Source organism: Canis aureus, chromosome 1, assembly GCF_053574225.1.
Source record: "Canis aureus isolate CA01 chromosome 1, VMU_Caureus_v.1.0, whole genome shotgun sequence".
In the NCBI taxonomy this organism is placed as follows: domain Eukaryota; kingdom Metazoa; phylum Chordata; class Mammalia; order Carnivora; family Canidae; genus Canis; species Canis aureus.
Genome location: NC_135611.1, coordinates 93,385,782 through 93,411,172, shown reverse-complemented (window position 1 = coordinate 93,411,172; position 25,391 = coordinate 93,385,782). Strand labels below are relative to the sequence as shown.

Sequence of the window (25,391 nt, the reverse complement as noted above, 5' to 3'; positions counted from 1 at the left end):
GGCAAGCAGACTCCTCACTGAGCATGGGGCTCGATCTCATTACCCCAAGATCATGACCTGACCGGAAATCAAGAGTCTGATGCTCAACCAACTGAGCCACTCAGGCACCCCAGCTTCCTCTTGTTTTGAAGAAATTCATCTTCCTTCCTGTGCCCTTGGTCCATATTTTCCCTCTTTTTTTTCTCTCCATAATTTAGTACATATGTTTTCCTGTTGTTCAGGGTGTGATGCAGATGACCTGGTGTGGTGTGGCACGAGGGAGGACTGGGGTGTCATATGGGGGAGGATCATTGGGGCAGCAGAGGAGGAGGAGGCTCACCCTCCTGATGGTAAGCATTGCTGAGACAGTTTTATTCCCCAAGAAGGAAGAACTTTCGGTTTACAATGATGAGCCTTGGGGCACAGAAAGAGAGTGACAGGTGTTTAGACCCTTTTGGAGTATTGGAATGATTACATAGATGTGCAAAGACAGTCGTTAGTGCCATTCACCAACTCTCAAAGTGGGAAAAAATGTTCTTTCACTTCTTCATTAATTCATCCACTCATTTAGCATTAAGTACTTACTAGTGCTCAGCTGTATTGCTAGACCATGAAAGGCTGATGAACTGTAAATTCTACCAATGAGAAGGCACTGAGAGAAGGGAACTTAATGGATAGGTAGCATTATGATGAGGTAATTAATTTTATATTAGGTGGCATATAGAAGTAGCCAGTATGGATGTTAAGTGGAAAAAAAATAGTAGGAGACTGGCTGCCTGTGGAATATTGTGTATGTCTATGAACTTTTTTTTTTTTTTTTGGTAAACTCTGTGGATACACATTAATAGTATGTCAAGAAATATCCTGTCACCATTGTAGAACACAAGATGCATCTCAATTGGGTCTGTATAAAATAGGAAGAAAAATTTTACCAATTAAAATAGATGAGGCATTGCATGGAGTAAAATACTTCAGTATTGGTCAGTTGCATATTGAGTGATACATTTTAGACTCTGATTCACAGTTTCAATCTGAGAAAGGAAAATAGGTATGATGCTATGAATGTAATGAGTGTAAATAATACTTTTTAAAAATTGCATCACTGCTGTGGAAGCAGGAGAGTCTGGGCTGACTGCACTTGTGGCAAAATTAATAGAAAGATCAACTTAAATGTTTTATGAGGGTATTAAGCACTGATAACATTCCACTATTTGTACTATTCGCTTAGGAAGGTAAAATGGAAATTTTCCATCTGACACATTTATTTCCCCTCTTTAAGTTGGCAAACACTGACTTTTTCCAGTGCATTTCTCCATAACTGGACTCTTGCCAGCTCCCATGTGGTTGTGTGTGTGTGTGTGTGTGTGTGTGTGTGTGTGTGTGTGAATAGCTAGGCATACTATCCCTGGTGCTGTTAGTTTAACTTGTCTGCCTTTGGGGGTTAAAGCTTGTTTCTCTCTATATACATTTTACAGAAGTAGGAATCTGATCATAGTTCTTTGCAAGTTTGTAAAGGTTTGCTGGTGGATCCCTCAGACTGACACAAACAACAGTTCTCCTGTAGGGTTGCACCTAAGATGTTCCATCCCAGAGTCCGTTGTGTTCTGCTGATGTTGCTGTATGAGACTGTGCATATTCCTATTTTGTACTCTTGCTTGGTGTGAGCAGATACACAGGATCTATGCCTTTTGTGCCTTTCTGACGCTCCTTATTCCACCTGTGATGACTTTCTTGGCTTATCAATTCTATACTCCTTCTTTGAAGTCCAGCTGAAACAGCCAAGCTACTGCATGGGATGTATAGTAGGAAATGATTTTTGCCTCCTCCACATTCACCTGTGCTTATCTGACATTGATCACAAGGTGCTTGCATTTTATACACCTGCAGTGTACTTTGTACAAATTCAGAGAACATGTGGTATTATTTTAGTTTACAAGGACTTGGGGCTTCAAGACTGACAAACCTAGCTCTGCCCCTCACTCTCTATAACTTTTTACTGGGCTTCAGCTTCCTGGCTTCCATGTAGGAGACTACCAATGGCCATTTGGAAATTGCTTGGATAAGGTTCTGTATTGCAGAGCCATCATTTCTTAAGGGTTTGCTGTATCTCTGGCACTGGGCAAATTGCTTTATGTGACATCTTCCCTTGCACAATGCCTGCAAGTGTTAATTCCTTTACTCCCTGTCCTGGGACAGAGTGGGTACTCACTGAATATTTCTCTAGTGAATGAGAACTGGACTTGAGCTGGCAGCAGGGTTTTGTCTGCTGAGTTGGCTGCCCTGAGTCAGAGGCTGAGATACACACAACTGATGGCTCCAGAGAGGGAAGAGAGCAACTAGACTGCAGTTCCCACCTCTGGCTGAAAGGCTGCCAGGGTGTGATTCCTAAGCATGATGGAGAGCTTACAGGGAAGGAAGAGTGTCATTTCTGAACTACACTATTTCCTTTCCCACCATTTCTTACTCTCCCCTCCTCCATCCCTGCTGACCATTTCAGTCTAGAAGAGGTACAGATCTCATTCTGAGTCACTCCAGGATTTTATTAGGAATCCTGCATCTTTACTATATCCCATGGAACATAAGGACATTGCTGATCTACATTCCTGCCCTCCCCCCACCAAAAAAAAGTCAAGTGAAGTACTGTACGTATTTAGTCGTAAAGTATAGGAATGTTAGAGGCTCATGAAAATCCCACCTAAATAAAAAATGACTTTCCTGCTGTAGGTCTCTTCTAAGTGAAGAGAATTTTGGGGATCTCCAGGTTAATGACTCATAGCTTTCCCAGTGTTTTATTTTCCATGAGCCACTGATTAAAGTAGGGTGTAGCACAATATTTTTCTCTTCCAGCTAAGCTGTTCCTATCAAGTAGGAAGCTTAAGAAGCTTCTTCAAGCCCCTAGGATATCGTTTCATGCATGAAAACTATTGTATTTAAGATGATATTCAAGAAATGGTAGATCGGTTTTTTTGCAGCTTCCACCCACGCTTGTCTTGTTCCTGGGGAGCCCTATGTACAGCACAAGAGTCTGGATGAAGAGAATTTCCCAAAGCGCATTAAAGGGTCAGTGTTCCCATCTTGCTCTGTTCCTGAAGGCTGGAGTTAATGAGGAAGACTTTTTCTGTGAATGTCAGGCATGTTGCAATAACTAGCCACAATGGAATAGTCATAGCAACTTCTACCACTTGGTTTCTTTGTTTTTGTGATGTTGCTGCATGCTTCATTTTATGAGCCTTTTCTTGTGTGTGGTTGAGCCCATCTATTGCCATCTTGGGCTTGGATACTTGTATTTAAAAGGAGATGAAGAACAGAGAGAAACTGGAAAATTGACAATGACATATCCTAAGCACTTATAAATTTATTTCCCTCTCTCTACTTCTGCTGACAGATATTCTGATGATTAATATTCTGATGAGTTTGTGTCTTTAGCAGAGGGGAAAAATGCCTTCCTTAAAGGGAGTCTTGAAAAGCAGATCATAACAAGACATAAGGATTGTGAAAATGGTTTTTTTTTTGTATGATGTCAATATCTTGGATACAGACCCACTCTAGTAATATTCTTTCTGAAATAAGATAAATGAAAATTATCAATAATCATTTTGGTTTGGCTTTTTGGGGCAAGTCATTTGTGTACTTGAGGGCTTCTATCTTGCTCATAGGAATGCTCATTTATATTTTAGTGGAAGCCCTAGAATAGAATATAAGGATTGGTGGAATTCATTTTTTTCCTTAGAAGGAGACAGTGAGAGGGAGAGAGAATCTTAAGCAGGCTCCACAACGAGCGTGGAGATGTAGCTGGGCTAGATCTCAAGACCCTGAGATCATGACCTGTGCCAAAATCAAGAGTCAGATGCTTAACCGACTGAGCCACCCAGGCGCACCCAGAATTCTGGATGTCACCACAGAAAGGCCTAACTGGAGGGGATTTGTGTTTTATATACGTTGATTCCCAAGATGCAAGTCTGTACATATGTAGCAGTACATGTGGGGAACCACTAGTAGTTGGCCTTCTGGGGACAGTCTCTTGAGGGCTCTGACCAAGCCAAGTAGAAGGGCTGGGGTCACAGCTTAGGTGAGGATGTTGAAAAAATTTTTAAAGATTTTATTTATTTATTCATGAAACACACAGAGAGAGGCAGAGACATAGGCAGAGGGAGAAGCAGGCTCCCTATGGGGAGCCTGTTGTGGGACTGGGATCAGGGGATCACTCCTTGAGCTGATGAAGGCAGATGCTCAACCACTGTGCCACACAAGCATCCCAGGAGGTTGAATTCTTAAGGAGCAAGTATTACTGAATAGATGCTATACATGCAGGGAGTGTGCCTCCCTTCCTAACAGCCTGTTTTTAGAATTTTATATTCAGGTAACATTTCCATTTCTTCTCTGCTTATACTTAGAAGAGATGCCAGAGGCATCCTCTGTGCTTCACCTAGCCATTTTCAAAGTTATGTTCATCTAATCCTAAGTATCAGAAAGACACTTTTGCCATTTACCACTTTTTAAAAAGTTTTTCTCTCTGTATTTTACTATTGGGTATTTGTTTTCACTTGTTCTCTACTATTTGACATCAGATCCTGTCAAAACTCTGACACTTTTTCACGTTAAAAAGGCCAATTCAACAAATAAGGCCCAAGAAGAAGGCAGTGTCTCTCTGCTGTTACTCTGTTCTGGAGTTCCTAAACTCCCTGGCACACGGGAAGGAGTGCGTGCGTGAACGCGTGGAGAGGGAGACACGAGCGCGGCCATCGAATTGGTCAGCCTGGTGACCGGCGAGCCCGCCCCCACCCTCTTCCCCCTCCCCCTCCGGCGCTCACACTCAGGAAGCAGCTGGCTACAGGCCGGCCCTCGCGGCCGAACACACATCCACACTCCTCGCGGGGCCGCCTTCTCCTTCCCTCCCTCCCTCCCTCCCTCTCCTCTCCTCTCCTCTCCCCCTCCCACCTCCCTCCCCTTGCAGCCGCGTCCACACTGCGCCGCCCCAGCAGCCCAGAGCGCGGCGCGCAAGGGCACCAGCGCCAGGGCCGATACCGTTGCCCCTCCCCGCACGCCCGCCCTCCCGCCCGCCCGCAGCCGTCCAGGCTCGCACCAGCGCTCCCCCAACGGAACCCGCCGAAAGCAATTAGCCAGCATCCCGCACCGGCCCCCAGACGCAGGGCGAGGATGAGCGGGACAGGCGAGGCACAAAGTCGAAACTCAACTTTTTAAAAACATTTGCGCGTGTCTGTGTCTGTGTCCGTGTGGGGGGAGAATGAGCTGATGCCGAGGGTCCGGCCACCCCCTCCTGCCGCCTCCTCCCCCTGCCGCCGCTGCCCTCGCACACGCGCGCGCACACACACGGCACTTGGGCCGGGTTTCCGCGCTCCGTCCCCGGCTTGGATGGGAGTTCTCATTTCCGAAGGAGGCAGAACCCGCGGAGCGCGCTGAAGGGCGGCCGCCGCTGTCACTCGCAGGCTGGCCGAGGAGGGGACCCGTACGCCTGGCTTTGTTGTGGAAATCCGGGTTACCTGGTAAGTGGATACCATAGGAACTTTGCTCGCAGGCGAGAGACGGGAGAAACCGGCGCTTCGGAGTGTGGGGGAGTTAACGCTCAGAGACGCAAACTAGGGGTTAGAAATAGTTTTCCACGCGGAACCCGTGGCGTTCGCGCGGGTTTAAGGATACTCGCACCCCCAGCCCGAGATTTTCTAAAAGATGTGATTGTTGAGACAGCAACCCTGGATGGGGCATCAAGCCCTGTTGTTGTCAGTTGCCTCAGAGCACCGAGTGTAGAAGACGGAAAGGGAATCAACAAGGTATTAAAGTTTCTTTAATTAGGAAGAGTTTTTGTTTTGGGTTTTTCTTTTGGACAGCAGGGGCCAGAGGGCCACACAATCAAGGCAAGTTACAGGACCCACGGGCTTGGTCCTGCACGCCGCCCCCGAGTCCCCACTGAAGGGAAACTTTGAAGAAGTGGGCACTGATGGGGGGACGTGAGGTCCCGCGCGCGCTCACGGGTCTGTAGTTGCCTTTTCCAGTTCCACGTGTTTGTGGAACTCCGCTGAGGCCGTTTTGCACACTTGGATCTCCCCAAAGACAAGGTCCCCATTGCTCCGAAGGTTCTTGGGGTGGGGGTGGGGGGTCTGTTCCGTGACCCGCAGCCGCCAGGTCTCTAACTATAACCTCCCACGCGGCAAAAGGCGCAGACATTCTCAGACGCTCACACTCCCCACCGGGTTCGTCACTTTGCGTTTACATTTTTAGGGGCCCGACAAAATGTCAGCACTGTTTGGAAAATGTCTCAGTCTTGGCCACTCTGTCCCGCTCACAGCACCAGTCCCTGTAAATGACGCTGTGTGTATTTTGAAGTCTGTCGGGGCCGCTCTCTGGAAAGCGTGACTGAGCAGCCGGCTCTCTCCTAGACACACACCTTGCCCCAAGCGACACTTCCAAGTTACTCACTGGAGCTGACAAGTCACCTCGGGGACGAGGAAGTTACCCAAGTGTCTGGAAAACTCGGCCCTGAGTGATTTGTCATCCTATGGATGATTCAATTAGGTACCTGGAGGGAGAAGCTTTGGGAAAGGTGGTTTCTGGCTTCGCGGGTCGCGCCCTCCACTTGTTGGGGGTGTTTGGGAGGCAAGAAGCGAAAGCAGACCCGAGGGTTAGGACGCCGGCTCGATGGCAGCTCCGGGCCGCAGCCGCCCCGGAATCCCAGCTCAGCTCGGGCCGCGAAGGGCAGCGCGCGGCTCTCCCCGCTCGGGTTTCCCAGCCGCGGGCCGGCGGCGGCGCCCTTTCGGCCCGACTTACTCGGGGCTGGGTTGCACAACAGGAAACCGGCACGAGTTTGTTTTGTTTTGCTGCGCTAGCTCGCGGACCCGGCGGAGGGTTAGGGTCAGAGGCGGCCGGCGAGTGACGGGGTCGCACCAGCGCGCCCCAGCCGGGGCCCTGCCGCCTCCGCCCTCAGACCCGCCCCTCGCTCCGCGCGGGGGAGCCTAATGGCTCGGGCCTCCGACCTCCGCGGGCCACGCCAGGGGGTCGGGATAAGGGCTGCCCTCCTCCCACCCTGCCCCAGTCGTGTCTCCCCGCCCGGCGGGTCCCCAGCACCTCTCGATCTCTCAGGCCCTCCTCCTGCCTGGAGAGCCCCTTCTCCCCCCCCCCAACCCCCGCCCCTCTGCTCTGTATTCCTCACCTCCTGCTAGGCTTCCTGGGTTTCCGCGAGGCCCTCATCTCCGGAGCATCTAAACCCGGGGCAGGGGCGGGGGGTGGAGGGTACTTCCGGAATGGCAGGGAGCAGCGTCTTTTGGGACTGGACTCTGGCGGTTGTGGCCCCTTTTACGGAGAAAAGGGCTTTGCACCCTCTCCCCATCTACTTCCAGAACCTCAGTATCTCCCCCAGAGTTTGGGCTGGGGTGGGGGGCGGGGTGCTGGAGTTTGAGGAGAGGGATGTACTGCAGCTCCCCCCAGCGGACCGATTCCCCTTAGGATCTGGGATCTGGAATCTGGGAATATCAAGTAGAGACTAAAAGCTAGAAGGACCTTGGCTATGGATCCCCTATGGATGAGGAAACCCAGATTCAGAGACTTGTAGGGTTTTGTCGAAGCCCTCATAGTCAGTTGTCACAGATGCTGGACACACAATGAAGTTCCCCAGTTTCTGGTGCAGAGAGCCTCTCTTGGCATGAAGGTGAACTCAAGACAAATGTGAAGCCTTCTTATGTCCCCACTGAAAGCTTTGATGAGTCATGATTTCTGCATTGGGAGTTAGCCAGACATCCGTTTCCCCCGTGTCACATTCTCTGTTAGACTACCCTTTTACACTAAACTGGGAAGCTTTTTTTTTTGTTGTTTTTTTTTATGTTTTTTTTTTTTTTTTTTGTATAAAATTGATTTATTTGGTTTTAATCCTCCCATTCCTCCTCTTCGCCTTCCCCTAATTTTGCTTCCTTGGTGAAGTGTTGAATAAGTGCACCGTGCAAAGGTTTGTAGAAAAAGGATCTACCCATATGAAGGTTGGGGGAAAGCTTGCAGCCACGTAGAGACAGGAGTGTGCTATGACATGTTATTGTTGCAGCTGGGAGAGATCACATGTAAAGGCACTGCAGTTTTCCTGTGTTTTCACCAGTTGTCTATGGCAGCCACATCAGACCTGCCACTGCCTTTGAAAGGAAGAGTAGGGGACATTTCTTTTCCAATTCCTTTGAAAAACACTTCTTATTGGTGAATTCTTTTCCTTTGTTGCTCAGAGGAGTCAGCAATTCTTGAGTATGAGTGGTTCAGTCTAAGTGCTGCTGTAATTCCCTCTCTTCCTGGGTCACCTTGGGCCAGTTGTGAGAGGGCATCTTTTCTCTGATCCCTGCTTCTAACCAAGTTCCTTAATATGAGTGGTTTGCTAGAGCTTGAGTACATGGAGTCTGTTAATTTGCTTAGAAGTGATCTTCATTCCAAATAGGAGAAGCAACTTTTTGGGGATGGGTGGGATAAACTCCACAGTTCACCTAGTGGGTGCAGTTCCTACTGGGCCAAAATAGGATAGGGAAGGTGAAAATAGCAAACTAACGTTCTGTTCTGTACCAGCTATGTCTTCAGTCGTATGGTAGAAAGTGGTCTTTCCGTTGTTTCAAAAGAGAGCTGAGTGTTTTCAGTCTTTTTTTTTTTTTTCCCTCTGAGTGTTCTTTCTTGCTAGTAAATTAAGCCCGAGGACATTCTTTTCACTTTTGTCCCCTCTCATATTGTAGGTATTGATCTTTGGAGTTGTAATGCTAATTTGTAATTCTTCCAAGTAGAGATGAAGTACGATTTGAAGGAGATAATTCAGGAAGTGGCATCTCCTGCACATTCTCTTCCCTGGAGAAGTCATTTTTTTTTGTGTTTCTGTAATTATTTTCTGTAGAGGATAATATAAAGACGGTGGAAACACAAGGTTTAACTCTAACTTTTTCACTAAGTTTGGTTGCTTCGTGGACTCAATTAGGATTAAAAATAAAATTAAAAAATAGATAAATGGCATCTAGGAAATTTGTGCAACAAAAATGTGCTGCCTTACTCATTCCTGGAGGATGAGACATACGGCAGAATCTTTAAATGACTCTAACATGTAGTTTGATAAAAAAGATGCCCCCAAGTCAGGTTCTCCATTTACTTAAGGTGGAGTTGAAACAAAACCCATGTTTTTTATTGAGTTGAAATAAAATATCCATACAGAAAAGAACATGTATCTTAAGCTTGGTGAATTTTCACTAGCTAAACCGAACTGAAAAACTGGCATCCAGATCAAGAACATTACCAACATTTCACACACTCATCATTATGTTCCCCCTCAAGAGTAACCACTGCCTTGACTTCTAACAGATACATTAATCTTGCCCGTTTTTAAAAATACCTTATGTGAGTGGAATAATTCAATATGTACTCTTGGATCTGGCTTCTTCTGCTGATGTCACAACCTTCCAGTAGTAGGTCAAATAATTTGGATTTCCCTTTAAAGATGGTGGGAATAATTGAGCTTGAGGAACTTAGTTGGTCAGGCATTACTTAATATGATAGAATTAGAACACTGACAAAACAGAAGCCATGTTTTCTATCCCACTGATGGTCTGATAGGGGACAGCAGACAAGAGTGAAAGACCAGTTCAAAGCCAGTGTGGGATGAGCAAGGAGAATGCTGAGAAGCTGAGTGCTCCAGATGCATTTGACAATCCCCTTTAGGGCCACCAATCCCCATAGCAAAAGAAGAAGTGCCTGGTCTCAGTAACAAAATGACTGTGTTTGTTTTCCAGCTTTTAGCTATGATTTTTCATTGTTCATGAGTATGCCAAGATAAAGGCCAGAATACTGTTTCTGCTTAGAAGACCGGCATAGTGTCTGGCTACTTTTTCCTGTCACAGAAAGGAATAAACGAGGGAGCATGCAACTGTGATTAAACTGGCACAGAGTGTAGGGTTTGTTATCATAGTTATACCTTATTGCACTGTTATTTATTTGGGCAATAAATGATAAATATAGGGTACAAATATGTAATTATATATTTTACTGATATCACATTTTTCAATATTAATGAGCAGTACAAGTATGAATACAATAATGCATGTGATATATAAATGTTATATATGAATCCATATGTGTGTAATATGTGTAGTATGAAAAATACAGAGGTGTAGGTATTGTCTAAAACCATCTATGAACATATAAGCACTCATGAAAGTTCAAAGGGTAAATTAGACAAGGCCTCTAAACTTAATGTAATTAGAGTTTAGGCAGGGAGATGAACAGACAAGTAACTATAAGGTGATATAGAAAGTTATGGATGTTACAAGAGAGGTATTTTGAGTAAAATAGTTAACATTTACTGGGTCCTTGTGCCAGGCACTGTGCTGAGGAAGTAACATGATTGGTCTCATTTCATATTTTGTGATCCTATGAACTATGTATGATAGTGTAATTCTAACCATTCTGCAAATAGGTACAGATATTAAGAGAGGATCAGGGAAGGCCTACAGATTTGGGATGGACATGGAGGGTAAGTAGGATCTGGATTTGGGGAAAAAGAGGGCCAAAGAAGGGAGGAGGGGAAAGACCACCCATGTGGACTCGAGTACAACATGTAGGATGAGCAGAAACAAGGATCCAATTATGTTCCACTATGGGAACAAAATCAGGGGATTTGTCTGTAAAACTGGAATCACAAGGGCTGAGAGTGGTAGAGAGCAGACTTGAAATGAAGAAAGCTGATGGGACCATTCTCGTCTGATGTGATCTCCTCAAGGCCAAGAATGAGAACAACTGCACATTCCTTCAGGTGCAGGAAGCCCGGCTGAACTGCAGATGGGCAGATAGGGTTACAGCACCAGATCAGACCCTGTTCCAGGGGCCTTGGTAAAGAGATCAGACTTTCTTCCTTTCTTCTTCTTCTTCCAGATCAGATTTTCTGAATATCATTTCTTCCTGAAGTTCAGAGCCAGATCCAAGAAGTTTCATTTCTAGGCCTGCTGCACACTGTATGCAGAAAACTAACCAGATGCCAGGGCTGTGTATGAATTCTTGTTATTCTTGTGTGTGAAGAAATGGATTAATGTTTTCCCAACCTTTTCAGCATGACCAGTAGTAGATTCCACTTCTTTCTGTAACTTGACTGAGTCATTCGTGTTGGTTTTTTTCTCTATCCCATTTTCTTTCTTTTCTTTTCTTTCTTTTCTTTTCTTTTCTTTTTTTCTTTTCTTTCTTTTCTTTTCTTTTCTTTTCTTTTCTTTTCTTTTCTTTTCTTTCTTTCTTTCTTTCTTTTCTTTTCTTTCTTTCTTTCTTTCTTTCTTTCTTTCTTTCTTTCTTCTTTCTTTCTTTCTTTCTTTCTTTCTTTCTTTTCTTTCTTTCTTCTTTCTTTCTTTCTTTCTTTCTTTCTTTCTTTCTTTCTTTCTTTCTTTCTTTCTTTCTTTCTTTTTTTCTCTTTCTTTTTCTTTTTCTTTTTCCCTTCCTTCCTCCCTTCCCTTCAATAAATATGTTGTCATATTGGTTAAGGGCCTAGTCATTGTTGTGAATGTTCATACTTCTGCAGTGATGTCAGTGAACATAATTTAACTTGTGTAATACTTTTGTCTATCAACACTAAAAATAGTTTTATTGGTCACTTTTAGGCAATAACTACATTGAAGAAAAGAAATCAGTTTTGCATGTGATGCAGGACACTTTAATATGCTTGAATATTTGGTTTAATCTGTGATAAATTCAATTTTATCTCTAGAACCTCCCATAAATAATTATTTATTACCTGTTTGAAAGGATTGTGACCTTTAGCTTTGTAAATAGTTATTCATATGGATCAACTAGTTATTTTTACACAAAAAAATGACAAAGAATGCACTTTACATTTGCCATATTTTACTACATATGTACCTCCTTGTATGAGTGTGGAGATTTTGTTTTGTTTTTGAAAGAAAAATCTCCAGCTAGTTACTTTTCTTTTATATTTCTGAAGCGGCCTTTGTGTCTCAAACCATGGCCCTGTGGTGTTCACTCTTTGCAATTCAGGTAATTAATTCAGTGGTGACATCATAAGGAATGTGTTCATTTTTCCATTTCAAATTCCTCTTCATAGGATCTGATGGTTAACTCATATTAAGAACATATTTTGGAAAACTCAGTTCTCAAAGGCAGTTAGGCATTAATTTAAACTTGTCCCCCTTTAGCATTGTAAGAAGGAAATTCTGTTTCAGGGTAGGTCCCCCTACCTTCTGCAATGAGAAATCACTACAATTGTGGGTCATTTGGATCCTAATTTTGTTAGTTGGTTGATTTTTGGTGTTTATAGAGCATGACTGATGAAGTGATACTGAGTCAAATGCACAAAGATGGCAGTGGTAGGAGGATAGCCTTGTATTGGTGAATCCTTATGCTTTATAAAGCTAAAAATGTTGAACTTTTAGATTCTTTGCTCATTGCAACTATAATTTGATATTTCTTTTACTTTGGCTGTTCAACTCTGTCTATACCTGCAGCTTTTCTTTTTAGGTGTCTGAGCAGGCAACAATCTAAATGCTTTTTTAAGTTGCTTTTATACCTTTTTGACTGTAACTCACCATAAAGCATATTTTTCATCTTAGGCAAAATACGCTCTAAGCATTACAGATATATACAGACATGTATACCCACAAGTAACAGACACAAAACAGTACTTAACAATTAATACATTCGATGTACTCTGGTAGCTTCTATTTTGGTCTAGTCAGTTCAGTTTCTTTTTTTTTTTTTTTTTTTTTTTAATTTTTTTAAACTTATTTATGATAGTCACAGAGAGAGAGAGAGAGAGAGAGAGAGGCAGAGACACAGGCAGAGGGAGAAGCAGGCTCCATGCACCGGGAGCCCGACGTGGGATTCGATCCCAGGTCTCCAGGATCACGCCCTGGGCCAAAGGCAGGCGCCAAACCGCTGCGCCACCCAGGGATCCCCAGTTCAGTTTCATTAAAATACACTTTTTCCATTGAATAATTGATTTCAGGGCCTACCATCGTATTGCAACCAGTTTGAGAAACACTGCTTTAGAAAGAGCACTTTGTTAAAAATAGATCTAGGAACTTAGGAGCCACAGCATGGTTACTTTTCTGAACATACCTATGTTTGTATTAAAAATATTTTTGGTTCCAAGTTCATTCTTGTTTTGTGTGATTTCTTAGAATCCTAATTATTCCCCTTTCCCTTGCCATTTGTGATAGGGTCACAGATTTCTACAACTTTCTGTACTCATTGATGAGTTAATGATTGAGAACAAAGTAAATAAAACGTTTGTAGGTGATTACTACTAAAAGTAGTGACATTCAGTGAGCTGGGGGAGTATGAGAGTTACATAGATGGACTGAAGTATGGTGAACGGATTCTAATAGAGGTTACTGAATTTTTAGTATATTGCTCTTCTCCTTTGCTCTTGTTTTCTTTCCTTTGTCTATGTTTACTGTCTGCATTTGGCATGTCTTAGCCATTAATTTAAATTTAAAAGGGCACTGCTGGTTGTTTTATTCCCTACTTAGGGGAGATTATTTTCATTGAGAAAATTTTATAAAATATAAAAATAAAAAAATTAAAATGTGTATATCCCTAGATAGCTAAGGGTTTAAATCCACAGATAAGATGGTCAGGGATTCTACTAGATGGAATCCATAATGTTCATTATGTTATCTTTTCTGAGTGGGCTTTGAAAGAATGGTCTTGAATCTCTGGAGGGAATAGTAATTTGTCTTTATGTTTGTAATTGATATAACTCAGCACTAAACCTCTTTGATTTGTAAGGTTTTATCTTACTGGTGATTATATTGCTTGAATAATGTTCATACATCTTAGTGTTCAGAATAAGTATGTTAATATTTGTAGCATTATGGACATCAGACCTTGGCAGTGCTTACCTGACTCTATATTCTATACGTGGTAGCTACCAGGTTGCTCTACATCTTAAGTTTGTTTGTTTGTTGCTCTACATCTCACTTATGTGGAAATATCCCACCCAGCCCTGTTTCTGTGTAACTTCTGTTGTAAAGTCTGTGAATCTGTCAGTCTCACTGAATAAAGTTGTGAAACCACAGAAATGATCAACTCCACTTTGTTGTGGGTTATTTTATCATAATATTGTACCCTCCCTTTCAATTTAGAGAAATGATATTGTACACATCTAATGCATTTCCTCTATAATATCCTCCAGTTTCACAGGCACATGTTTGCACTTCCCTCTTGTCAGAATTGCAGACAAGAATAATTTTGATTTATTGATTTCATCTAATATAGACATGTTTATATTGTTGCCAATAAAATGCCTTACAAGATTGGTTTTTGTTTATACAATCTTTTCTGAGGAGTCAGTCACCTGTGTTAGGACAAGGTACATTCTGCTTATTAAAATGAACTCCTGGGATCTAAGAACATTCAGCTCTATCTGTCCTTGATTGAATTGCAAAATGTGCTTCACACTGCAGCCGCGCATGAGAATAGCTTATATTATTTGTCAATAGGCTTTTCACTTCTATATTCTTCTGGCTACAAAAGCTGTAGCAGGGGAATAGCTTGGGCCTATTAATGATCAAGGCAGCGATGTTGAAAAAGCAGTTAATGAAATTACACAATCATTAACCCGAAGGGGAAAAAAATAAAAAAAATCGATAAAAACCCTATTTTAGATGGCTTAGATGTATATAAAAGAAGCAGTCCAGGAGCATTTTGTTTGCTGACCAGTATTTTGTGTCTCATTATCAGGTTTTTTTATGCAGAGTAAGAAACACTTGTGGCATAAGGAATGGAAAATGTAACAAAGGCTAAATGTAGCCTAAGGAAATGAAATGATGTATGAAAATTAATAATTAACTGGCTCATCAGATGAATTATGACTCTAGATGAGTTTATTAATGATATTTACTAGGAAAGGGCTTTTGGCTCTAAAAGAGGCATTATGGACTCGTGTTTTTGGAATTTCCTTGAATGGATGAGTTAACGTTGCTTTTCACTTGTTGGATCTTTTAATCTATGAGACACAGTGCCTGGAGCCTTGGGTAGAAGATAGTGTCATGATTTTGTGTTTTGATCAAAGTCATAGCTTTTCCAGAAAACCAGTGAAATTATTAAATGGTTTTGTGCCTTAGTTTCCTTAGAAGTTAAGTAATTTCCTTTCTGACCTGACTTAGAGGAGTGTGTTTTAAGAGTTTGAAAGTGGTCAATGGAAAGATTTATTAACTCATGTTGACTCATTTGACAGAATGAACATTTTCATTGTTTGAATGGACAGAGCGTTAAAACTCTAAATGTATCAATATGTCAGATCCAAAGTACCCTAAATGTGTATTTCCAGATGTCCCTTTTCTTCTTCTTCTTCTTCTTCTTCTTCTTCTTCTTCTTCTTCTTCTTCTTCTTCTTTCTTTTTTTCTGTTGATAGCTTGGGGTAGGCAGTGAGTGGAGGGTGGAGGAGAAAGTAATTCTGGAGAACTTGAATACTTTTTTTAAGAGAGAGTGTGCCAGTGGAGAGGGGGAGGGGCAGAGGGAGAAGGAGGATCTAAAGCATACCCCACAGAACGAGAAGCACAATGTGGGGCTTGATCTCATGACCCTAAGATCGTGACCTGAACAGAAATCAAGAGTTGGATGCTGAACCAACCTACCCAGGTGCCCCTTGAATAGATTTTTAAATAGAAGGATGCTCTGCCAATGGAAATCTACCAGTTAGGTTTTGATATATTGATTAGTTGTGATTTTACTTTTTGGCAAAGTGTAGGCAAATTTATTTATTTATTTTTTAAAAGACTTTATTTATTTATTCATAGAGATGCAAAGAGAATGAGAGAGAGAGGCAGAGACACAAGTAGGCTCCATGCAGAGAGCCTGATGTGGGACTCGATCCAGGGTCTCCAGATCACACCCTGGGCTGTAGGCGGCGCTAAACCGCTGCACCACCGGGGCTGCCCAAGTGTAGGCAAATTTAGTCTTGTTATCCATTTTTCTTTTAATTTTTTTTATTTATTTATGATAGTCACAGAGAGAGAGAGAGAGGCAGAGACACAGGCAGAGGGAGAAGCAGGCTCCATGCACCGGGAACCCGATGTGGGATTTGATCCCGGGTCTCCAGGATTGCGCCCTGGGCCAAAGGCAGGTGCCAAACCGCTGCGCCACCCAGGGATCCCTTGTTATCCATTTTTCAAGGTAAGTGTTGTCTTTTAGCACACTGCTAATGTGAGAACCTCCTATCTGCTCTTGCTTTGATGGAGTGGATGAAGGTTACTATTTTTGCTTTCATGTCTACCCTGTCCTCTTGACTTAAGTGTCATAGGTATAAAATCTACATATTTATCTTTGATCATCTTAAGTGGGTATCTTTGATAATCTTCCTTATCTTAATTATCTGGAAGATTAGAATTTCAAGAGATGGCACTGATTATCATCAGCTGTTTTATAGATGGAAACTGTAAGCCAGAGAAGTTATAAATGATTTGCCAGAGGTAGAACTTAGGTGTCCTGACTTCTAGTTGAGTGCTGTTTTTACTCTGATTAAATAAGGATGTATCTTTCTTAAAAGTTAGCAGTTTATTGCTTTTTTGTTAACACGGGGATTTAGGACTATAAATGATCATATGGCCTTGCTAAAAAGTATATAAAGTACTTTAATACCAGTAGATAAAATTGATTTTTAAATTCTTGTCTCTAATGCTTGAAAGATCCATTGGCATGATTAATGTGCGAACTGGGTTATTAAGCATATTTTCACACAGAGTTTATATTATTTTGTCTTGAGGCTGGTTTTCCTAGCTTGTATGCCATCACCTTACTGGTGTTTCTTTATGGCATTCATCACTTTGCTTTCTGGCTGTTGCTTTTTTAGTAATAAAATTTAAGTGCATTTTTGTTATTGTTGTTGTTACTTTCAATCTAAAGGTATTTAAAACAGGAGTTCGGTTTAAAAATAAAATAAAAGTCCAGCTTGACAGGCAGGTATGAATATCTGATACTTAATTAGCTTCTCAGCACATTATTTTTCTCACAAACCTAATTAATGATCTAACCTAATGCTAAGTACCTACTTATGTGTTTTTATCCAGATTTTTGATGAGAATTCCTGCTTGTATTGATCTTGCTGCCAAAAATGACTCCTTTGTTTTTAAAAACTGGAAGTGGGGCATAGTCTGTAAATCTACAGATGCTTGTCACATGGACTCATGATGGCTCATAATGCCAGTCATGTTGGATGATTCCTCATTTTCAACAAATTGCCAATACAACATATATACTTACTTCTTTTGGTTGGTGCTGAGTAAGTGCTCTCTTTTGCAGGGTTAAGAGTAGTCAGAAAACGCTATTTTATGAATGAGTGAAGAATAGATGGCCAACATCCTCTGGCAAAGCACAGAGATATGAAATGATTCTTGGTCACAGTCAACCCACGACTCAACAGACCAGATGATAATTCACTGGAGTTCTTAAATGGACACAGCTGGAAAGGCATTGGGATTTTTCCCAATGTAAAAAACCAAAATCTTACAACCCGTTTAGTACTAGGGTTTATTTCTTATTGTTCCATGAAATAACTCAAAGTGATAAAGTTTGGGTAGGCTGGCTTTCCTTGTCCGTTCTTGGGGACTGTAATGGAAGGAAGGGCAGGAGCAGGGGCTCAGAGGGTTTCTCAGGATTGAATGGTGTGGCCATATGAAATATGCTGGACTGATAGAATTCTTAATAAAGTAGAAAATTGGTAAAGGCGAGGGAAACATTCCAAATGTTATATTGTTAATAATTTTTGAAGTTTCTCAACATTTGGGCACACACTAAACTTTGCAGAGGGCAGAGTGAGTGCTTGACTTGAAAATCAAATCTTTTGATTTTCCAAAAGGATAAATGAAAAAAAAATCTTTTTCACAGAGAGTTTTCCCTTCAATATTCTGTCCCTGATGGCTGATGGAGCCATTTATTTGAGAGTTGGTTGGAAATATTTGTCTAAGACATTGAGTGGATTCTAGAGAAAACGTAGGAATCATCCAGTAGAGAATATCTGACTACTACCACCGTGTACTCAGCCATATCTCCTATATTTGTTCAGCTTTGGCTTCTTTGCATGACAATCATATCTGTGTAAAAGAATACAGATTGTGACTATGTTTGTCATTCATTTGGAATAGTGGCACTTAGTCACCTCCTTGACTCTATACACATTTTATGAGCTTTTGGTTAAGGGAGGGAAGGGCCTTTCCTAAAGATTTGTAGCCAGAGAGTACTGACGTTATGATATACAGATGGATAATGGTGTCCTGTGGTGATACTAGTGCTGTTGGTTCTTTCTTTGTCACTTGAGGAAGGTGGCGGTGGGGTGGCAGATGAAACCATGTTTGTGGAACTATGGTTGATTTACTATGTGTGGTGTGTATGGTGAACATAATTGCCTCCTTCTTTCATTATGCTTTCCATGAAGTGTTTTGCAGAGACTTTTCCTTTTCTAGGATCTTAATAGAAGGTGAGAGTATTGTGGTGTTGATTCTTTTTCCATCCCCATAACTCAGAATCATTATGGAACCAAGACTCTGATGCTGCTGTATTTGGATATGTGGTTATATGACGTCTTTGTGAGAATCCCAAGCCCCTATTTTTATCTTACGTGAGTCTAGGGACTGTGAAAATTTTGCTCTTACAATAAAAATCAGAGAGTGGTTTAATATCCCCATAATTTCATTTAGAGGCCATATCTGCCTTTTGCTTGTTTACTGGAAACTTTGGAGCATTGGTCTCACAGCTCGCAAAGGTGATGCTTTGGATTTCCCAAGACTCACTGTAGCAAAAGTGAGCTAGTATGGACAGATCTTCTAGGGAGCCAAATAAGTTTCATTTTGCAAGCTGGCACCAGTTGATCGGTTGTAGTTGCCAAGAGCACTGTATTGAGAAGGGCTCAGTGGCAAACAAAACAATACAGTGATCCATAATCCATGTCTACCATGAATGCAGGAGGGGAGAGTGCCTGCCAATGAACCATGTATTTGATGACCCTGCTTTACATAAAAGGCTGTTTTGCTAAGAGTGCTTCTTTTCTTCCTGATATGAATGCTACACAGGTTGAAAACTCACTGTGACTTAGTTTCATTTTTACTTTTAAAAATGCCTGTATTTATTTTTTTAAACAGGCTAATAACCCACACCATGGATAACTTATTGGACTTTGCCTGAAAGGAGTCATTAGTGCCATTGGATATTTGACCATCCTGGCCACAGGTTTTTTCAGAATGAATGGAAGGTCATGCAGCATGAGTCTCCACCGGACATCAGGAACCCCACAGGGGCCTGGGATGGTCAGTGGCCAACACATTCCTCCCATCCGAGCCCACTCTGGGACTCCTGGCCCCACGTCCTGTGGCAGCACAGCAAGCCCTGCCATCGGAAGCCTTGGTAACAGCCTCCATCTCAAGATGCCCTCGGGAGGAGGGATGGCTCCTCAGAGCAACATGGCCGAGAGCCCCCTCCATCTGCCCGCCTTGAGCCCCAGGAGACAAGTGCTCACCAATGGGAAGCCACGATACCAGGTCACCCAGGCTGGAGGCATGTCAGGGCCACACACTTTAAAGCCAAAGCAGCAGGAGTTTGGAAATCCTTTTCCTCCAAATCCTGGGAAAGGTAGGATTGTCTTTCTGGGATCTTTTAAAAGTGGAAACGATTTTTTTTCTCCTCTCCAGATCCTTCTCTGCCAGCAAATCTTATGGAAAAACACATGATTGAATGTAAGGGTCAAAGCTGATAGTCTCTTAATGATATGTAGCTTTCTTGGTACGGGGATGGATGTGTACTTGTGTGAGGGTAAGGAGACCACAGGGGTAAATGTGGTACCTCATGGGGCTGTGGAGCAGAGCAAAAGGTGAGACAGAAAGATCAGACATAGGGAGTGAGGGTGGGTGGTGGTGGTGGAGGGCAGGAGCCAGTTTAGGAAGCCCCTAACCTCAGGATGTACAAAGGGACTGGATTCCCTGGGCCACAGAGCAGAGGGGCGGCCAGAGCCATCATGATGTGGGTTGGGTGCTAGAAGGAAAGTTTGGAAGGAAAAGGATAAGAAGGGGGAAGGTTTAACAGCGAATAGAGTGAGGAATTCATACATAGAAATGATAAAAAATTATTCCAAGAGCAAGACTCATATAAGTTTTATAGTTTAGCTGGTGACAAGAGGGAAGGAAGCCAGAAGAGAATAATGAAACGATGTATTTTGGGGCTTGTGAAGAACTAGAAAACTTGGTTAATTTGAAGTGCAGAGAGAACGTGCTTTTAGTTCAGTAATGTTTGAATAACATGTACTTTAAATTACGGAATTGTTAAAAATATTACGGAATTGTTGGAGAATAACAAATTATTCGAATGACACACTCTGTCTATAGGAACTGATGTTGACGTAATGAGTGATGTTGCACATGAAATGTGTATTTGGGCTAGAAAAAAAGAAAGAATATATATCTCATGTGAAATATAGCTTGGTTACATAAAATAGCACAATTACATATACCGGTAGGTATTTTTAGCATTTGGTTTTAGTTGTTTGTATTAGGTGGGTACACTACCAAATAAAATTGCCAGCAGCTGGAATAGTCATTCACCCAGTTAACTCATAACTCACCCAGTTCAGGTGAATACTCATTTGTAGCAGATGAGTAACTAAAAAGTTGTTTTAGTGTCTTTGTATTCCTCTGTATGGTATAAATGGACAGGTTAAGAAAAAACCCTAAATATGTACGTAGCTTTTTTCTTATTTTGGTTTAGGTTTGACTTTAGATTGTTTTATTTCTCACACCTATTGATATTTAGAACAAGCATAGGAAAAACTTTCCCTGGGGGTGCATCCAAAATCATTCGATCCTTGTCAGGTTGCTGCGTCATAGCATGGTGAGCTATGTTCCTTGATGTCAGGCTCATGTGTTTGCATTTTTAGGTGTGGAGGCCCAGTTTTTGAATCCTGGCTGACAATATTAATGCTGATAGTACTAACAGCTTCTATTTATTATGTCATAAATAAGCCTGTATCAGGCACTGTATTGGGTGCTTCCAACACAGAATCTCAGTTATTCCTCAAAACAGCCCTAGGTTGTATGGTACTGCTGATTAAGGGGCAAGGGAACTAATGTCTAGAAAGAACAAATAACTTCAGCATTGCCATTGGTAAAGAGTTTGGGGATGTTACTTTGATGGTGACCAGAAGTGGGTATAATTATATACATAGTTTAAAAAAATTATGCTTCCAGTAAGTCAGGGATAGTGAACTCTGAGGGTTAATATATCTTGGAACTCTTGTAAAAATCAGTGCTGTCCCCTGATTCTCCTCTTCTCAACTTTCTGCCTCCTTGCTCAGCTTCTGAGCTCACAGTGCCTGTTCTGGATCTGCATGGTTGGGCCACGCATGAGCATGGATTAGGGGTCGAGGGTAACTGTATTGTTATCTCTTCTGGCCTTGTAGCTTGGATACCACTCTGGATGGTGCCAACAGTGGCTGAATGTGTCTCTTTTAGGTCTTGGTTGACAGTTCCTAAATTAAGCCAACAACAGGTTGAGAATGGTGATCTAGGACTCTGAACTTCATCCAATCATTTACTGATCAGATAATTATTGAGCATGTATTATAGGTGAGCCACTGTTCTGGGGATACAGTAGCTAATAAAACATAGTCCTGGCCCTCAAGGAGTTAGGAAAATTCGACAAATAAATGGGCAGTTAAGATATAGCACAGTTAGGGCTCTGGTAGGGATACACTGATGGCACTAGGGCAACATTTGGAGGTTTCCAGCCCCTGCTTGATAAGTGGATCTGGGAGGAGAGTAGACAGGCAGACACCTGAGAGATGAGGAACTAGCCTTACAAGCATGCAAATTGTATGTCTTGTGGAAGAGTATGTGCATGTGAGTGTGTGTGTGTGTGTGTGTGTGTGTGTGTGTGAGGGGGTTGTATGGAGCTTATTCTGGATAGAGGGAGAATCACCCTCAAAACCTGCCTGGGTGGCTCAGCCAGTTATATATCTACCTTTGGCTCAGATCATGATCTCAAGGTCCTGGAATCGAGTCCTACATCGGGCTCCCTGCTTGGCAGAGAGCCTGCTTCTCCCTCTCCCTCTGCTGCTCCCCCTTCTTGTGCTCTGTCTCTTTCTCTCTCTCTCTCTCTCTCTCTCTCTGCCAAATAAATAAATAAAATCTTAAAAAAAAAACCTGGAGGGGAGACATCATGTGTGTTTCATGAACTTCTGCCTGATTCCACATTGAGGGTATAGGGACTGTGGTAAGAGACAAGACTGGAGAGGACTAAGCAGAGGCCAGATAAAGGTTACAGATGAGATGCTGAGGAGTTGGGATCTATCTTGAGCACACTGGTGAGCTGTGGAGGAGTTTTAAACTTGGGGATCTTGTGATAGGATGATGTGATAAACTTGAGGTTGACATCTCTCCCTGGATTTGTCATTGTTTTCTCATGCATTACTGGCCGTGTCAGGACCCAGAGGGACAGGTACCAAAGAACCTGTGACTCTGTGGCTGTATTAGTTAGGGCTCCAGAGAAACAGAACCAATAGGAAATATATCTATGCTGGAATCTATACCTGTACCTGTACCTATATCTGAATAGATTATGGAGGCTGAGAGTTTCCAAGATATGGAAGATGAGTCAGCAAGCTGAAGGCCCAGGAGAGCTTCCGGTTTAGTTCTAGTCTGAGTCTGAAGGCCTGGAACTAGGAGGGGTAATGGTATCCTCCCCCCTTTCTGAAGGATGGCAGGTTTGAGACCCAGGAAGAACCAAGGGTTCAGTTTGAGACCAAAGGCAGAAAAAAAGCCGATATCCCAGTTTGAAGGCAGTCAGGGAAGAATGCTTTCTTACTTAGCGGAAGGTCAGCTTCTTATTCTATTCAGGCCTTCAGTTCATTGGGTAAGGCCTATCTACATTAGGAAGAGCAGTCTGTTTTACTCAGTCTACTGATTTAATGTAAATCTCCTCTGAAAACACTCACAGAAACACCCAGAATGATATTTGGCTAAATGTCTGGACACCTCACGAGCTACTCAAGTTGGCATATAAAACCAACTATCACAGTGGGGTACCATTGCTTTGGGGCAAGCACAGTTTACAGGGTGGCCAAGAAAATACATTTTCTAAGCCTTGAGAGTGATTATACCATCTCTCAGGAATCCAGTGGAAGTGGGTATAGAGAATATGTCATTTAAGGATTGCCACACAGAAAATTTCTGACTTGAAAAATGGGAGAAATCTCCAGTGGGAACTTCATGAGAAATATAAATTTGATTGTAGTGTTTAAGTTACTTGATTAAGGATTGAGTTCTATTCAACTGAAAACTCAAAAAACAGTGGATTCCACATCATTGGAGCATGGTTCTCAAATAGTATACCAAGGGCATTGGAGAACCACAGCAAACTGCGGGGGAACCATGAAATATTTTTAATTTTGAAGGAAACAGAAGGATACATGGCATCCTTTGGACACCAGGCAAAGTACTAGCTTGAGGAGGTTCACAGTTTCAACATTAGACTGCACTCCATCCTTTTAGTGATGTCATATCTTTGCAAAGCTCCACTTTGCAGTAGTTGTGATGGAAAAGCTAGTACTCTGTATGCCAAAAGGTGGAAGCAGCCCAAGTGTAAGCAGATGAATGGGTAAATAATATGTGTCTTTATAGCTACTGTTGAATATTATTCAGCCTTAAAAAGGAAGGAAATTCTGACTCATGCTACAACATGGATGACCTTGAAGACATTGTGCTCAGTGAACTATGCCAGGCTCAGAAGGACAGCTATTGTATGATTCCTCTTATGCAGCATTCCTAGAAGAGTGAAGTTGTAGAGGTGAAAAGTCAAATGGTGGGTTCTGTAGACTGAGGGAGGGGAGAATGAGAAGCTAAAGTTGGATGGGAATGGAGTTTCAGTTTGGGAAGATGGAATAGTTCTGGGGATGCATGGTGGTGACGGTTGCCGAGCAGTGTGGAGGTACTTCATATACACAGTAAAAATGGTTAAGATAGAGGACGCCTGGCTGGCTGGCAAATTTGGAGTGTGTGACTCTTGATCTCGGGGTCCTGAGTTCGAGCCCCATGTGGAGGGTAGAGATTACTTCAATAAATAAATAAACTTTAAAATAAAAAAATTGGTTAATGTGGTAAATATTATGTTACGTGTATTTTATCACAATGATAAAGACAAGCAAGTACTGAATGAAAATCATTGTGGAATGGGAGCTGAAGGGGTAGCATCCAATCTAATTCCAAGAGCTGAAGTAGTAGAGGGCACAGGTTGGAATGCACCTCCCATCAGTAATAGTGGTTATTCAAGAATGAAATAAGAATACCTTTATTCTTAATTTATGTATACTATTTTTTTAAAACAGCTAATAGATTGTTAGTACATAAATACTATTAAGTTGTTGGCACCTAACTACTTAATAAAGGGTAGTGTTAGTTGTTCCTTTTGGCCTAGGGGCACCATGAAAAAATTAATGAGATGCTAAGAATGCCATGAACTGAGAACATTCAGAAACCTGTGTCCCAGGAGTTAATTTTTTTTTATACAAAGGGCAGCCCAGGGATGGTGATGCTGCTGATGGTTAGAACCTCAGAGGTGTCAGGTCCACAATCATGGAACTTCCCTTCATCTTTTCCCCACTCCTGCTCCTGCTCTGGAGTCTCTCTTCTGAGAAGAGTGAAGGAGGAAGGCAGGACAAAAGGCCGAAGGACGAAAGGGACAACTCCCTCCAAATTGACCCCTTTTAATCAGCTTTCCCTGGAGCCCCACTCAAGTCTCCCTGCTTAGTCCATCATACACACCTTACTTCGTAAATAAAACTCATTCTTTGTTCCTGAGTTTACCTTTCTAAAAAAGTTAGATTTTATCTTATTTTGTGTTATAGTCTATTATATTTTATTTTACTTTTTAGCATTTGCTACCTTTTTCTCTCTCAAGGAAGCTGAACCACTTACAAGTAAGTTGCAGACATTCTGACATTTCACCCCCAAATTTCTAAGCAGATGTTTTTCATGTTGTACAACCAGGATAACAGGAATCTTAACCAAGGAATGATACAACAGTAGTGCTCAGTCATATCTTAAAATTTAATACATATTTAAATTCATATTCAGATTAATTTTTATATTATTTTATATTTTACATTACTTTATCATATTATTTTCCCCCCTACTTATAACCCATATGTCCTCTGTAACTGTTCTTTTCTTTCAATTCAGGATCCAGTCAAGAATCCTTTATTACGGGGCACCTGGGTGGCTCCGTTGATTTAGTGTCAGACTCTTGATCTCAGCTCAGGTTTTGATCTAATGATTGTGAGTTTGAGGACCATGTTGGGCTCCACACTGGGCATGGGGCCTACTTAAAAGAAAAAAAGAAAAAAGAATCCTGCATTACATTTGGTTGTCATGTCTCTTTAGTCTCCTTTTTTCCTAGGGCGGCCCTCTACCCCGTCT

General features: G+C 42.1%; 1 protein-coding gene across 36 annotated transcripts in view; it reads left to right on the top strand.

Moving 5' to 3' along the window:
• The window catches only part of GLIS3 (GLIS family zinc finger 3), a 548,443-nt gene that overhangs the window by 96,818 nt on the left and 426,234 nt on the right, over nt 1–25,391 (top strand). For 24 of the 36 annotated variants that reach the window (XR_013385993.1, XR_013386010.1, XR_013386000.1 and 21 more), the window contains 2 exons: nt 15,944–16,113; nt 19,074–19,560. The exons of 5 other annotated variants lie outside the window; for them this stretch is intronic. Coding sequence is in view for 24 of the 31 variants with exons in the window: in XM_077908856.1 (XP_077764982.1) it covers nt 19,173–19,560 (388 nt within the window). In the remaining 7 variants the exon portion in view is untranslated. Of the gene's footprint in view, nt 1–5,039; nt 5,484–15,943; nt 16,114–19,073; nt 19,561–25,391 lie in introns of those variants that run through there. 7 more of the 36 variants (XM_077908770.1, XM_077908779.1, XM_077908990.1 and 4 more) reach the window with 5 other exon arrangements.